This window comes from Tachypleus tridentatus, chromosome 1, assembly GCF_004210375.1.
Source record: "Tachypleus tridentatus isolate NWPU-2018 chromosome 1, ASM421037v1, whole genome shotgun sequence".
Taxonomy (NCBI): domain Eukaryota; kingdom Metazoa; phylum Arthropoda; class Merostomata; order Xiphosura; family Limulidae; genus Tachypleus; species Tachypleus tridentatus.
Window position 1 is genome coordinate 15,248,740 of NC_134825.1, and position 13,648 is coordinate 15,262,387.

Genomic DNA, 13,648 nt, shown 5'->3' on the forward strand with positions numbered 1-13,648 from the left:
TAAATATCAAGAATTTCAGCTCTTTCTCTATAATGTTAAATTTAAAATAAATATTTATTTACATGTTGAAATACAATGTTACATTGATTTGTCTCAATAATATACCTCATTGTTGATGTTCTCAGGCTATCAAAATGTGTATAATCAGAATGGCTGCTGTTGACAAGTACAATTTGTGCTGCACATTAGCCTCGTTTTTTCCCCCCCCTTTACATGGTTAATCACCACAGACTCACACCCATACTACCAATGTTGAACGTTTTATAGCACACATTACAAGAAGCTTCTTGGCAATTTGCATCTGAAATAAGCCATTTCTTGTACTCCTTAATCAGAAGTCATGTACTGTTAAATATACATTTTACCAGCATATTTTATGCAAATAAACATTCAAGTTAGTATTAAAGAACACAAAAATAATGACAGAAAAAAACAACTGGATGCATCATTATTACACAACTGTTCAAATGGAGAGGCTCAGATGTTGGTAACCACATTCAACTCTCTAATGTTGAAATAATTTAAGTTACATTCATACAAGCACACATACTTATTACAACAGAAAACATGAAAGGCTAGCTTGGAAGATCATCTCCATCAGATGTTATATAATATAATCATCAAATAAACAAATTATGGAAAATACTGACAGGAGAAAGTTATTTTTCTATTACTTTTCCAAAACCCTAAGGTAAATTCTTATTTTTCCAAACCTTTACAGGCCCTAGAATTTGTTTCCAAAATTTTCCATGATTTTCAAGGCCTACATAAATGCTGAGTTTTGTAGTTTTATGACTGTCTTGTATAATTAAAAATTAATTTACCAGTATGTAACTTGTAGTATTGCAATTATTCTGTAAACTAAAATGTTTAGTTATACTGATACATATTTTTTAGATTCATGTATAATTACAAATTACAATTTCAGTCTGCATATTATTGTCCATCCCTTTACCTTGATTTGTAGTCCTGTCACATATCCTATTGCAAAACCAAAAACTCCACCAACACTCATAAGAGTCCAGAACATAGGTTTGAGGAGATGTCTGTATCTCAGAAGTACAGATAACTCTCCTGTAAAAAGAATTATTGGAAGGAACAGGAAGAGAGCATTCAGATTGCTGTAAAATGTCAAGATCCAAATGTTCCCACCAACCTTCGGTAAAATCTTCTTGGTATAAATAGAATTTAGAGATACACATATACTGGCTAAGATTCCATATATGATCCCCATCACAGATACATTACCTGTTAAAAGAAGAGAAATGTAATATGAACATAAATCATGTTAAATTATGTATGAAATACATGAAAGTTATTCATTACAAAAAACATAAAACCTTACTTTCCAGGTTTTACATGCAAGTTACGTGAAGGAATGTTTATATGTAGTAAACATAACATGAAGTATGCATGAATATTGATAGAAATGATATGTATCATAGAACATTAAATTTACATTTCATTTTACACTATCAATTTATGCAATAAAAGTGAACAATTTAAAAGGTCATCTCTTATAAATGGTAGAGTAGGACATCAGTATGCATGACATTAGTGGCTCAAAGACAGTTTGTTTTCAATTGTTCACTCCCTCACGATATTTATTTGAACAATAAAAAATACCAGTTCTATGAGGAATGGGCTGAACCTTACAAAATAATATTATACCAAAGATAAAATTAACACTCAGAATGAAAAAACATCAACTATTGACTAAATATTTACCTCCCTCTGTCCTTTATGGAATCACATTTCTGATTTTTCAACATTAATACATATACACACTTGAATCTAAAGTTTTAAGCTTGTTTTTTACTTAACAAGAGAGTCAATTCAAAGCTAGATACATGCATTTCAACTCTTGGTGAGTAAGTTGTTACTGTTTTAACACTTAAACTCAATTTTTCCAATGCCAAATGATTGAAGTTTAGTTCTTCTGTTTCAAAACTGTTATTGAATGTATTACTAGATAACCATTACATGTATATGTATAAAGAGCATTTTTATACTTGAGTAGAGTCAAGTATTTAACGTGGAAGGTCAAGAGAAAACATCTTAAATGAAGAAGATGATTTAGTTTGTTCTGAATTTTATACAAGGTTGATCAAGGACTATCGATCCTAGCCATCCCTAATTTAGTAGTGATGATCTAGCTCAGGGGTCACCAAACCATGGCCCTCGAGGTCATTTTGTCAGGCCCACCACAGCTAGCCGCTTGGAAACAAAAAGTGACATTTCATCAAATGTCTGACTGTCATATCAAAATAAATCACACCGATGGTCGCCTTAAGCTGGCAAACACAAGACGTTATGATAAAAAGAAACAAGGCTGTCACGCGCATTTTTAACCAATAGGAAAATTCTTCTTTCGTCCTTGCTGCCCGTTTATTCATAGAGGCACGTATCTATGAAAGCAATAGGAATTCGAAAACAAGTACAGACTTAACCCTCGTCCTATCGACTCATCTTTTAAATTCAGCGGCCTAGAGTTACCGCTTCAGCAAGCTCATTTCTCTTAGTAGTCGGGTTATGCGCTTTTCATAACTCATTCTTAGGTAAGTGCCATGGCAAATGTACATTTCAATTTTGTTTGTGCGTTCTTGGACCAGTAAAACACTTTTCTCACAGCATTCTGTGATTTTCATTTTCAAATCCCGTTTTTGTTTTGTTTTTTTTCACCCATCGTTATGGCTGCTTTTAAAAGAAGAAAAGTGGACTCTGAGTGTCATGCTTTCAATGAAGAATGGGGAGAAAAGTACTTCTTTGTGGAAACAAAAAAACCAGAAAACTACTTGTGTGATATGCTCTAAAAGTGTTACCGTTTTAAAAGAGTACAATCTTCGACGTCACTGTGAAACAAAACATCTATAAACATATTTAAAATTTTCAGGAAAGTTCCGTTCTGAGAAATTTGAATCCATGAAACGTGTTTTTGAATCTCAAAAAAATCTCTTCATGAAAAAGTTTGCTGAAAATAAATCTGTCACTTGTACAAGTTACAAGTGCATAGGATGGCAGAGCGAGGAAAACCTTTTACTGATGGCAACTTCAAAGAGTTTATGATGGAAACAGCAAATGAGCTGTGTCCTGAAAAAGCCAATTTCTTTCAAAGTATCAGCCTTTCAGCAACTTCAGTTGTACGGACAGCAGAAGAACTTGGAGAAAACATCGCATTACAGATACGCCAAAAAACTAGAAACTTCCTATGGCATTCTCTGGCACTGGATGAGTCTACTGATCTCTCGAGTACATCACAACTTCTCGTGTTCACTCGTGGAGTTAATTTGGACTTTCAGATCACGGAAGAGTTGGCATCAGTTTACAGCATGCATGGAAAAACAACTGAAGAAGACATTTTCATGGAAGTGCATAAAACTTTGCAAGACTATAACCCTCAATGGAATCAGCTTAGAGGTGTAACATTTGGAGGAAAAAACATGGCTGGAGTAAAGAAGGGTCTGGTGGAGGTGATCAGGAAACAGTTGGAAGATCAACTCCCAAGCACTCTGTTCATACACTGCATCATACATCAGCAAGCACTTTGTGGAAAATACTTAGATATTTCTTGCAAACTGAAACCAGTCATTTCTGCAGTGAACTTCATTTGGGGGTCATGCACTTAATCAATGACCAATTCAAGGCTTTTCTTGAAGAAATTGATTCGGGATTTCTGTGACTTGCCTTATCACATGGCAATGAGGTGGCTTAATTGCGGTGAAGTCTTGTCTCGTTTTTATAAGCTGAGAAGAGAAAGAGATATTTCTTAACGAGAAATATAGAGCCGATCCACTTCTGTCGGATCCAACCTGGTTGTCAAAGTTGTAAGTTTTGGCTGACATCACATCCCACATAAATAAATTGAACTTGAAACTTCAGGAAAAGAATAACCTTGTCTGTGATCTCTATAGAATCATTAAAGGATTTTGGAGAAAGCTGTCATTGTTAGAAGCACATTTAGAAGAAGGAAACTTCTCTCATTTTCAGTGTTTCAATCAGTTTCATGCTGGAATCACAGAAGATGTCAACCTAGAGTTTCAGAAAAAGATTATTGGCGATTTAAATAAGCACTTTTAGAGAGATATTTGGATCTCGACAGAATCGAAAGTGACATTCTCCTTTTTCAGAATCCTTTTGATTGTGTCATTGATGACGTGCCAGTGGAACTTCAGCTGGAGGTCATCGATTTGCAAGGAAATGACTTGTTGAAAGCAAAACACAGAGAGGGACAACTTATTGAATTTTACAGCTGCATACCTGAAGATGATTTTCCAAAGCTAAAGCAGTTCGCATCTGGTATGGCATCAGTGTTCGGAACAACTTATGTCTGTGAACAAACATTTTCAAAAAATGAAGTATGTGAAGTTGGTACATCGATCAAAGTTGACTGATGAACATTTGAAAGCAATTCCAATGATTGGATGCAGCAATTCAAAACCAAACATTGAAGATATTTTGAAAGCCAAATGCCAATTTAATAAATCTCACTAACTTTTTTGCAGCTTAGTAAAATTCAGATATGTACTCACTACGCACAATGTGACAACTGTTTTTGTTAATGTCACCTTCTTTCGTAACCTTTTGGTAAATAAAAATTTTGGTTTATTTCTTTTTTTTTTTTTATTGTGTGTGTGTATTGCATGCTACTCCCACATGGCTAATGTGGCATCCTAAACTTAGTGTTAAGTCTTTTACAGAAAGCTTTCTTTCTAGCTTATGAGTATTGAACATAACGATCGTGCAGCCCGAGCTTCTCATTCTCCAAGTAATCTAGCCCCCTGTGAAAAAAGTTTGGTGACCCCTGATCTAGCTAGTCAGCACTACCCACCTAACTTTCTCTTACTAAAGAAAGTGACTACAACACTCCCATAGCTGAAAGGGCAAACATGTTCAGTGATAGGGATTGGAACCCGCAACCCTCTGATTACAAGTTTTCTTTTTTAAAATGGCTTTATTGTTCACTGATCTAAGAACAAAAAAGTTGCACTGAAAATAAAACTCAGCTTGAATTTTTGAAAACAAAAACTAATTTTGTATCAAAATTGTTGTACAGTACCTGCACTGTTTTCTTGATCAACCCCAATACAAAACCCGCTAACAATAACAATACAACAGATGACTGCTTTTGGTGAAGTTTTCACTTGCAACATGTAGTACGTGAAAATCTGAAGAGAAAAAAAGAAATAATATTTGTTACAATTCTACAGATATACAGCTTTCAACTATTTAAATTATTTGAAAAGAGACACACTACTCCATACATGAAAGGTTCATAATATGAAATAATTTCTTTCAAACATTTAACAATTTATTTTGTAATAATCATTTATGATTATGTTTAACTTGACAAGTAGTTTCCAAATCAGAAAAACAGTACATCATAAAGCTAAATGTTTACTGGAGACAAAATGTGCTTACATAGTTCAACTTTATTATTAAATGGTAAATTTTATTGAGAACGAGATAGTAAGACATTTCGTAAGAAAAACACCTTAAGACAAAGTAACATGATGAAAAGAATAGTGAATAGTTCTTATAATTCTATAGGAAACACACACACAAACCAAACTTTCAAAAGTAGAGTAACTCGAGAAAAATATTTGATTTAGGAAATTACAAACAAATATTACAAATAAATATTATAACACATTCCATTAGTTTTATCAGATCATAATTTTTAAACAGATGAATGAAAAAAACCAGAAAAGAATAATATACCAGAGTTCATATTTTATGTGCAGCAAGATTAGCATCTATAAATTGAGGAAACATATCAACTCACAACATTAAATACTGTACTTAATGACCGTCCAATATAATAAAACGGTACTCCCACGTCCTTCAAGCATAAGTTGTTGAATGTGATCATACCCACAAACACTATGGACAGAGGGAAAACCTGAAATTATCAATCTTTTATGTTGTTAAACCAATTTCAAAAATCTTCACAACAACCACTCTACAAGTAGGAAGATTATAATACTGGATACAAGGAAGTGTTTAGTACATAAAAAAAGAATGATTACAAGTATTTAAACATCAAGTCTGTGTAATCTCCTTACATTATTATTATTATTTCATATTCATGAAGTACTTACAGGTGTAAAAACATTCTTTCTGATCATATTTATTTCTCATAATGCAAGTTTGTTATTCCTTACATGCAAACTTTCTTCAACATGAAAATTTCCTGAATATAACTGAAAATACCAGGAAGGTATAAAAATGTTTCATTATTGGCCTGCTGATAGTGCATTAATCAATAGAAAAAAAGCACAATGGAGGGTTTACACATTCCACTACATGCAACAGGACTTTCGATATATTCACCTTGGAAAGTTTACATGTTCCACTACAATAATCATATTTGTTCTTGCTTTTTTTCATATCATTAGATTATTATACAGGAAAACAACAGGAAATAAAATACAAAGGAACAAATTATTCTTTCATTGACCAACTTAAAATCACTTTCAGTGAACTTGCTGTAACATAATTGATTTATATTGTTGAGAAACGTACCTCTTTCATAATAGCAAGTTTAACTTTTATGTTGGGGAATGGAATAACACGAGATAACCCACTTAGGAGTAAACACAGACCTACTGTTACCAAACACTGGTAAAATGTCACAAAAACAGGAACATCAAGCTGAAACACAAAGAAAATATTTTATAAACAAGTTAACAAAATATTTCTTCTAAAACTACTTTAAATTTTTACAACTCTAAAATCTGAAAAGCAAATCAAATGGAGCATTGTACAGATAAGCATTAAATCACATAAAACTGATAATGGAAAAAAACAAAAAGGAGAATCCTACACAAGTTGTACCAACTTGCTCTAAGTTAACACTTTCCTTATCTGAAAATGTATTTTAGATAAATACCTGTATTCACCACAAAAGTATTATTACCTTGCATACACTTTAATACAAATTTTTGTCTGTGCCACAAACTTTAAACTAAGTTTGCACCCCTACATACGTCAATGTGTACTGAATCAGCCTACGATGTAATCATTAGATCATTTCCCTCCACCAATAGGAGGGTAACGCATATAATCCATAAATGAACACTGGCACGTGAATACACGGTCATTCTTGATGGATTGCATTACAAGTGGGGAGAAAGGGTGGGATGTGGTATCAAAGAGGTATCAATCTCAAATATATTTTCATTGAAGGAAATGCTAAACCAGACATTCTATTCACCTCTCTGCACTATCAAGAGCTAGTATTCATTAATAAAAAAGTATCAGAAAGGGAAAATGTGACATCCATGAGGTGGGAGATTTGCCCAGTAGAAGACTACATATCTCTTTATCCAACTAATATGGTATGGTAAAAGGAAGAGAAACTTTAACTATGTATTAATATGTGGTTCAGGTGGTTAGAATTTCAGGTTGTTTATTTATTCATTGCCACACGAACAGACACCTGAGCACGAGTGTGTAGCACGGCTAAAGAACTATAAATCAGGCCATTCTATACTGGAGTAATATGTGAAGCATTGCAAGAAACAGATGCAAGAAGCAGCATCTTGCACTTTGTCCTGAGGTGAACCCAAGATCATCTGGCTAGATCGAGGCACAGGGAATGGCTCAATTTATAATTGAGCAGGTAATCCTGTTCTACATTACCAGGTAACAATCCAGTTCTATTTCCTAAATGAGGTTCCTGAACCACAGTCATCAGAAATTAGATCCTACACTGACAGACAATGAAATGGGTTGATGAATTAAAGACAGCAAGTGCAAACCACACCTTGTGCCATTGAGTTTTGTTTTTGTCAAGTTGAGATAACATATAGAAGAACAAAGTAATCTTGTATAAAACACCATCCAAACAGCAGACACTGGGCTAAGCCAGATGGGCTTAACAGCTTTATAGTTACCTTCTTGATGAGAATTTTGGGTAAGTGCTTATTGTGAAGTAATGCCAATTATATATACATATATGAATGTTGAAAAAGGAGTCTGAGAATAAAGAACTCACAATCAGAGACATTGAAAATCGTAGCTGAAAAAATGAAACTTCCCTGTGGTGTAAAGTAATGTGACATTAATGTGTTGAATTACTTACAGAAAATGCTCATGGGTAGAAATCAAACAAGGAATGAGATAATAGAATATATAACAATTGAAATGATGTGGGTCATAATGACTCTCCAGGACAGAAAGGAAAGGGTAGATGAATGAAGAAAACATCCAATGACCCAGATTTTAGTATTTTCTAGAAAAAATGTCTCAGGGGATAGGGTCAAGTAAAGGCTAAACATACATAACAGTAAAGGAATAATATACCGAAAGAGTGTAACCTTTGAAGGAAAACTTTCCAGATCAAATGAAAAAAGACTAGAAGGTAAGGGATAAGATTCAAATTACCGACAGAAAAAACAAAGGGAGTGAAAGGTAGGTAAGTCAGTCTCAAACTCTTTGTTAATCTGAAAATGACCTCGAAAGATCGAAATGTTGTTCTCTGCTTATGAGTAAAAATGTTAAATACCCACATCAGCCATTCTGAGATACATTTGAAGTGTGAAAAATGGTCACACGTGGTAGAAGAAAACTCAACAAGGAAGAAACTTCAATAAGGTATCAATAAGAAGAGACATGCATATTAGGCGTAGTTCTCATGCCCTAATGTTGGAGTTCACCTAATGGCTGACAAAGATGTGATGTCAGGATAAAGGTAAGGATGTTGAACCTGATGAGAAGACACCTGGAACCAAGTCTGAGAAGAAGACAACAAAGGAGAGTAAGCAATTAGAATCAAAAGCTGACCATGAAAAGAAGTCATATGGGGAACAGACCAACAGAGAACACAGACCTTACGTAGGAGTCAATCTGGATTGGGATGAGGATAAAAATAGTGAATGAAAGGAAGGGAATGAGGCAAAACAACTTAACTCCATTAGCTACTGATGTCTTGAGAAGGAATAAAAGCTCCAGATGAAGAAGAAGAGACGGAGAGTGGGAAAAAGTATGAGAAACATGACAGGAAATAAATCCAACTTCTAATTTACATAGAGGTAGATAAGAAGGAACTATGCTTGAAAGAAGATGGCACATGAAACAAAGAAAGTGAAGCAAACAAAGATAAAGTGAGGGAATAAAAGATTACATGAATATCCCAGATTAAATGGTAGGCAATCAGAGAGGATGACTAATCAAGAAGGAATGTAAGAACAGACTTTCTGCATTGGAAACAAAGAATCATACAGTTGAAATCTGGTGGTGGAAAAGGGCTATCAAGATCTCAATCCAAATAAACAGAGTTGGCATCTACAGAAGAATTGTGGGCAAGAACCAAATAAAAAGGCCGACTTTAACATTCAATCTCGTGGAGAAAAAACACTGATAAAAATTAATTCCAGATTGCCTGCACTTGTGGCCTATGAGATAGTGTTAGTCAAAGGTATGAACCACAAAGCAGCAGCAGCTTCAAAATGGAACTGAAATAAGCTGCGTTATGTATTGTAATTTATCTTGAATGAGCCTCCAATTTATTAAGTTACATGTTACAATTTCAAATAGCCAGAAACCAAGTTAAACTGCAATTTAAATTTGGAAGTTAATAAAATGTAGAGATGTTTGCCAACAACACTGATATAAAAAGTTTTCTTTCTCAATATAAATATATTTTAACATACAAATATCACAATTTATAATAGCAGTTATTACAATTTATATACAAAAGTTTCACAAACATACAGATAATATTGAGTCTTCTACCTGATCCAGAAATTCCTTAATATCTTATAAAAGGTTCACAACAAACAAATTAATTCTAAGTTGATATAGGCATAATTCACAAGCAAGCTCTTCACTGATCATGAGTCTTTCACAGCCAAAGTTATACAACATCTTTATAAAAATACTAACAACCAATGTTAATCTGCTGAAGTTAAACAGTTTGTAATGTTGAAAACCTATACATGTTCATAGTCAAATATCTGTAGTTTCCCAATTAATAAGCATTAATCACAATTATAGTTTGATTCTTACACTCAAGAATCTTCTATAAATTTAGTGGAAAATTTGCAATACACACACAAAAGTACAAGTTACGTGCATTTTTAAATATAAATTTAACTTACACAAAGAATGATATTAAAATATATAATGGCAAATTTGTCACAGCTGAGATAAATGACAGCAATTTCCAAACTCTAGAAAACTTGGAAGTTATAATAAATGATGAACACTTTGCAAGTATGCTAAGTATAAACATAAAACAGTAAAAAATAACAAAAAACACTATCTGCCAAAAGAGAAGTGACAATTCAGTAGAAGTGCAAAGAGGGAGTCACATGCATCACTTAAGTGTGTTATGTTCTTACTGGTAGAGAGGCAACATGAGGACTTACAAGAGATGCAGTGGAATCAAAATGATTCCAGTTCGTAGCATGCATAAACAAAAGTTTGCATATAGAAGACAGCAATGAACAAGAATGGCTAATCTTATGAGAGGAGAGAAGTTCCATATAAAAAACCAAAAAATGGAGTTAACAAAAAAGCATTAACCAGTTGCTGGTGAAAAGCCAAAGAATTTAAAATATGTTAAATTTTGGATGATGAAGTCTGAGACAGCACTGAAATCATATTAGTTAAATAATCTAATGACAGAGAAATGCTTAATCAGATCCTCTAAAAAAAAAAAAAAATGCAACAAATGTGATAGTACACCAAAACAAAACCTTTAGATTCACTCAATTTCAATGTACTCAAAAGAAAAAAACCCACAGGCTAATAACTACCATTTCCCAAACAAAGAATTTATCACGCATGTTATTAAATTTGATCAGTGGTTATTAGATTAGGTAAATAAAGAAATTGTATAACAATTATGTCCATACATTGAGACAGCAAGAGAAAGAAGCAAGACAGGTCTTTGCAAAATTTTCTTCCTGTCCAATGACAGTAAGTCATTGCATTTTACATTTTATTATATATGGAAAAACGGCTCATTTGGGTTGAGAAAATATTTTACATAGAAGAGCAAACAACCCAAACGAGCTGTTTTTGCATATATAATTCTCTACAAGTGGATTTTCTCGACATCACTGATTTACATTCTGTTAATAAACTGCTATAATAAAGAACTAGGTTTTGTTACAAATTTTTCAATTTCTTGGTTTTATTGTAAATATGTCAGCATGTTTGCTAATATTTGAGACAACAAAAGCTATTTGGCTCATTTATTTGTGGAACTTGAAATTGTAATTACATACAGCTCAGATTATTATACTGAAATGAGTAGGAGCTGGTACTGAACTTGTATCTATACTAATAATTTAAACATCTCCAACTAAAAATTCATAGGAGCTATTAACGTGATTGCTAAAAATTTTTTGTAGTCATGAATGAAATTATTTACATAAAATTAGGTGTGAAACAGCCATGAAGGATCAAATGGTTTAAGAAAGAGTGGGTTCAAGTTTTTACTTTTTATTTTACAGAAAATCAACTTCCCAAATAAATTCTTGTAATGTTTCAGCCTCTACTGTTGCCACATTATACTATAAACCAATCAATCCATTAGAAAAATAAAGATGTCTAAATTGGAACTTAGCCTTTCTTTTCAAAATCTTGTGTTCTCTTGTTCTATCATTTTCAGAATGTAGCAAAAAGATGTCAGAAACCGTTTCCTTATCAATCTCCTGGGCATTCTTCAATAAAACCACACTTTACTTAAAAGATAATAAGCTAAGTGATGTTTAGTTATTCCTGTAAGGTAACCATTTCATTTACAGAATAATCCTAGTAGTTATCCTCTGAACCCTTTCCAATATATCAACATGCTTTGTTTTTAATAAGGAAATTACAACTCTAACAGTATATTCTCAAAGGTCTAACTAGTGATTCATGTAAAAACATTACAATTTTTTTCTGATTTGTAAATAAATGCAACCTAAATTTCTATTAGCTTTACAACTAGTAATTGAATACTGTTTAGACGGCTTTAGTGAATTATTCACTATGATTTCAATATCATTTCATCAGTTTCACTATAGAATGAGTATATAAATTCTATATTAAATGTCTGATCCAAAATCATGATGACCCAATTGAATTTTCCTGTAACTTACTCAATGATCCATGTTATGTAATACCCCAACATTACATAAATATAACTTTACCAATATACTAATGATGACACTATCAGAACAAGTAACATAAGTAACAAAAATGAAGTCCTAAGCACTGACCATTGAGGTATTTCACTAATAATAAGTGTCCAGTTTCACTGGAGTGCATTAAGTTGTTCTTAGAATTTCAAGCAAAGCTACCCAAGGGCTGTCCACCATCCACTCCCAACTCTTGGGCTACTCTTTTACCAATGAATAGTAGGATTGACTATCATATTATAAAGCCTCCAGGGCTGAAAGGGCAAGCATATTTAGTGATGGGGATTTGAACCTAAAACCTGCAGATTGCAAGTGAAGATTCCTAAACAAACTATTAATAATACCCCTCTTTGTTTTCTTCTTTCCAACCACCTTACAATTCTATTAACTAGTCATTTCCCAACCCTTTCCAATATGATTTTCTTAGTTAATCTACTTGGTCACAAACCAACAAAGCATTCTGAAAATCTATGAATACAAACTCCACAATATATCCAGAGTCGAAAGTACAAGTGATATCCTCTAATCAAGTTAACACATTGGTAAGACAAGATATCTCTACAGTGAATCCATGTCATATTTCTTTTGTGATACGATATTTCAAATTATTTTGTAAAACTACTTTTAAATCACACTAAATTTTTCACCCTACAGACATGAAACTAAGTGGTTTATTATGGAAACTACAGACCTTACTAGTTCCCCCCCCCCCCCCCCCCCCACACTTCTACAAAAGTTGGTGTAACATTAGGAGCTCTGCAACTCTCAGGCACTTATTTACTACTGATGCTTCAAGATTGAAAAAAGGAAGTTTGATCTTTGATCTCATCTAAAACCATAGAGAAAAAAAATATCTGGTTCTGAAGCTTTATTTGTTTTGTATTTGCTTTCAAGGGATGAATGTCTATGCAGTTTAATTTCCACATTCGTTAAAGAGTGGTAAGGGTAGGAATGGTGCAAACATTATCTGCAAATCCAATAAAAACATTTAAAAAACTGTCAGCACAATTTCCAACAATAAACTTGCCATTAGCATTCTTTAAGTAACTAATTCCAATTTTAAAATTTTACTTATGCCTAAAACACAAATCTTTACTGTTATTAAGTCTGAAAATTAGCTATTGACGTAAAATGTTAAACTGGTGATACATTAATGTCTGTTTTAAATATTGGTTTTAAACTACATAAATACATATTTCAGTTAGAGAACAGAAATTTTACCAGTGATTAAAAGGAGCAAAGTATGGCTTACCTTAAATTCTGAGCCACTCAGCAAGTATCTATTTAGAAACACAAAGGACATAGAAATCACCCTGTAAGAAAAAAAAATAAAAAAAAAATGTGATGACCTTCTTAAACCTACAAATAGATAGAGATATAAATTATTCCGAGGCTTTAAATATTGCTTATATTGTGTTAATCAGTGCTTAAATCACATAAAGTACACAATACTCCTCATAGAGGTTCAGTTCACAAACCAGTTAAGCCTAACTAGCATTCACACTCGGAGAAATGTA

At 33.0% G+C, this 13,648-nt stretch overlaps 1 protein-coding gene across 2 annotated transcripts in view; it reads right to left on the minus strand.

Annotated features, from left to right (window-relative positions):
- Nucleotides 1-13,648, minus strand: part of LOC143243234 (GDP-fucose transporter 1-like) — a 44,678-nt gene that overhangs the window by 14,586 nt on the left and 16,444 nt on the right. For both annotated transcript variants that reach the window (XR_013024257.1, XM_076487114.1), the window contains exons 4-8: nt 13,384-13,444; nt 6,523-6,651; nt 5,783-5,899; nt 5,057-5,165; nt 956-1,248 (exon numbers count right to left, since the gene is read on the minus strand). Coding sequence is in view for 1 of the 2 variants with exons in the window: in XM_076487114.1 (XP_076343229.1) it covers nt 956-1,248; nt 5,057-5,165; nt 5,783-5,899; nt 6,523-6,651; nt 13,384-13,444 (709 nt within the window). In the remaining variant the exon portion in view is untranslated. The remainder of the gene's footprint in view (nt 1-955; nt 1,249-5,056; nt 5,166-5,782; nt 5,900-6,522; nt 6,652-13,383; nt 13,445-13,648) is intronic.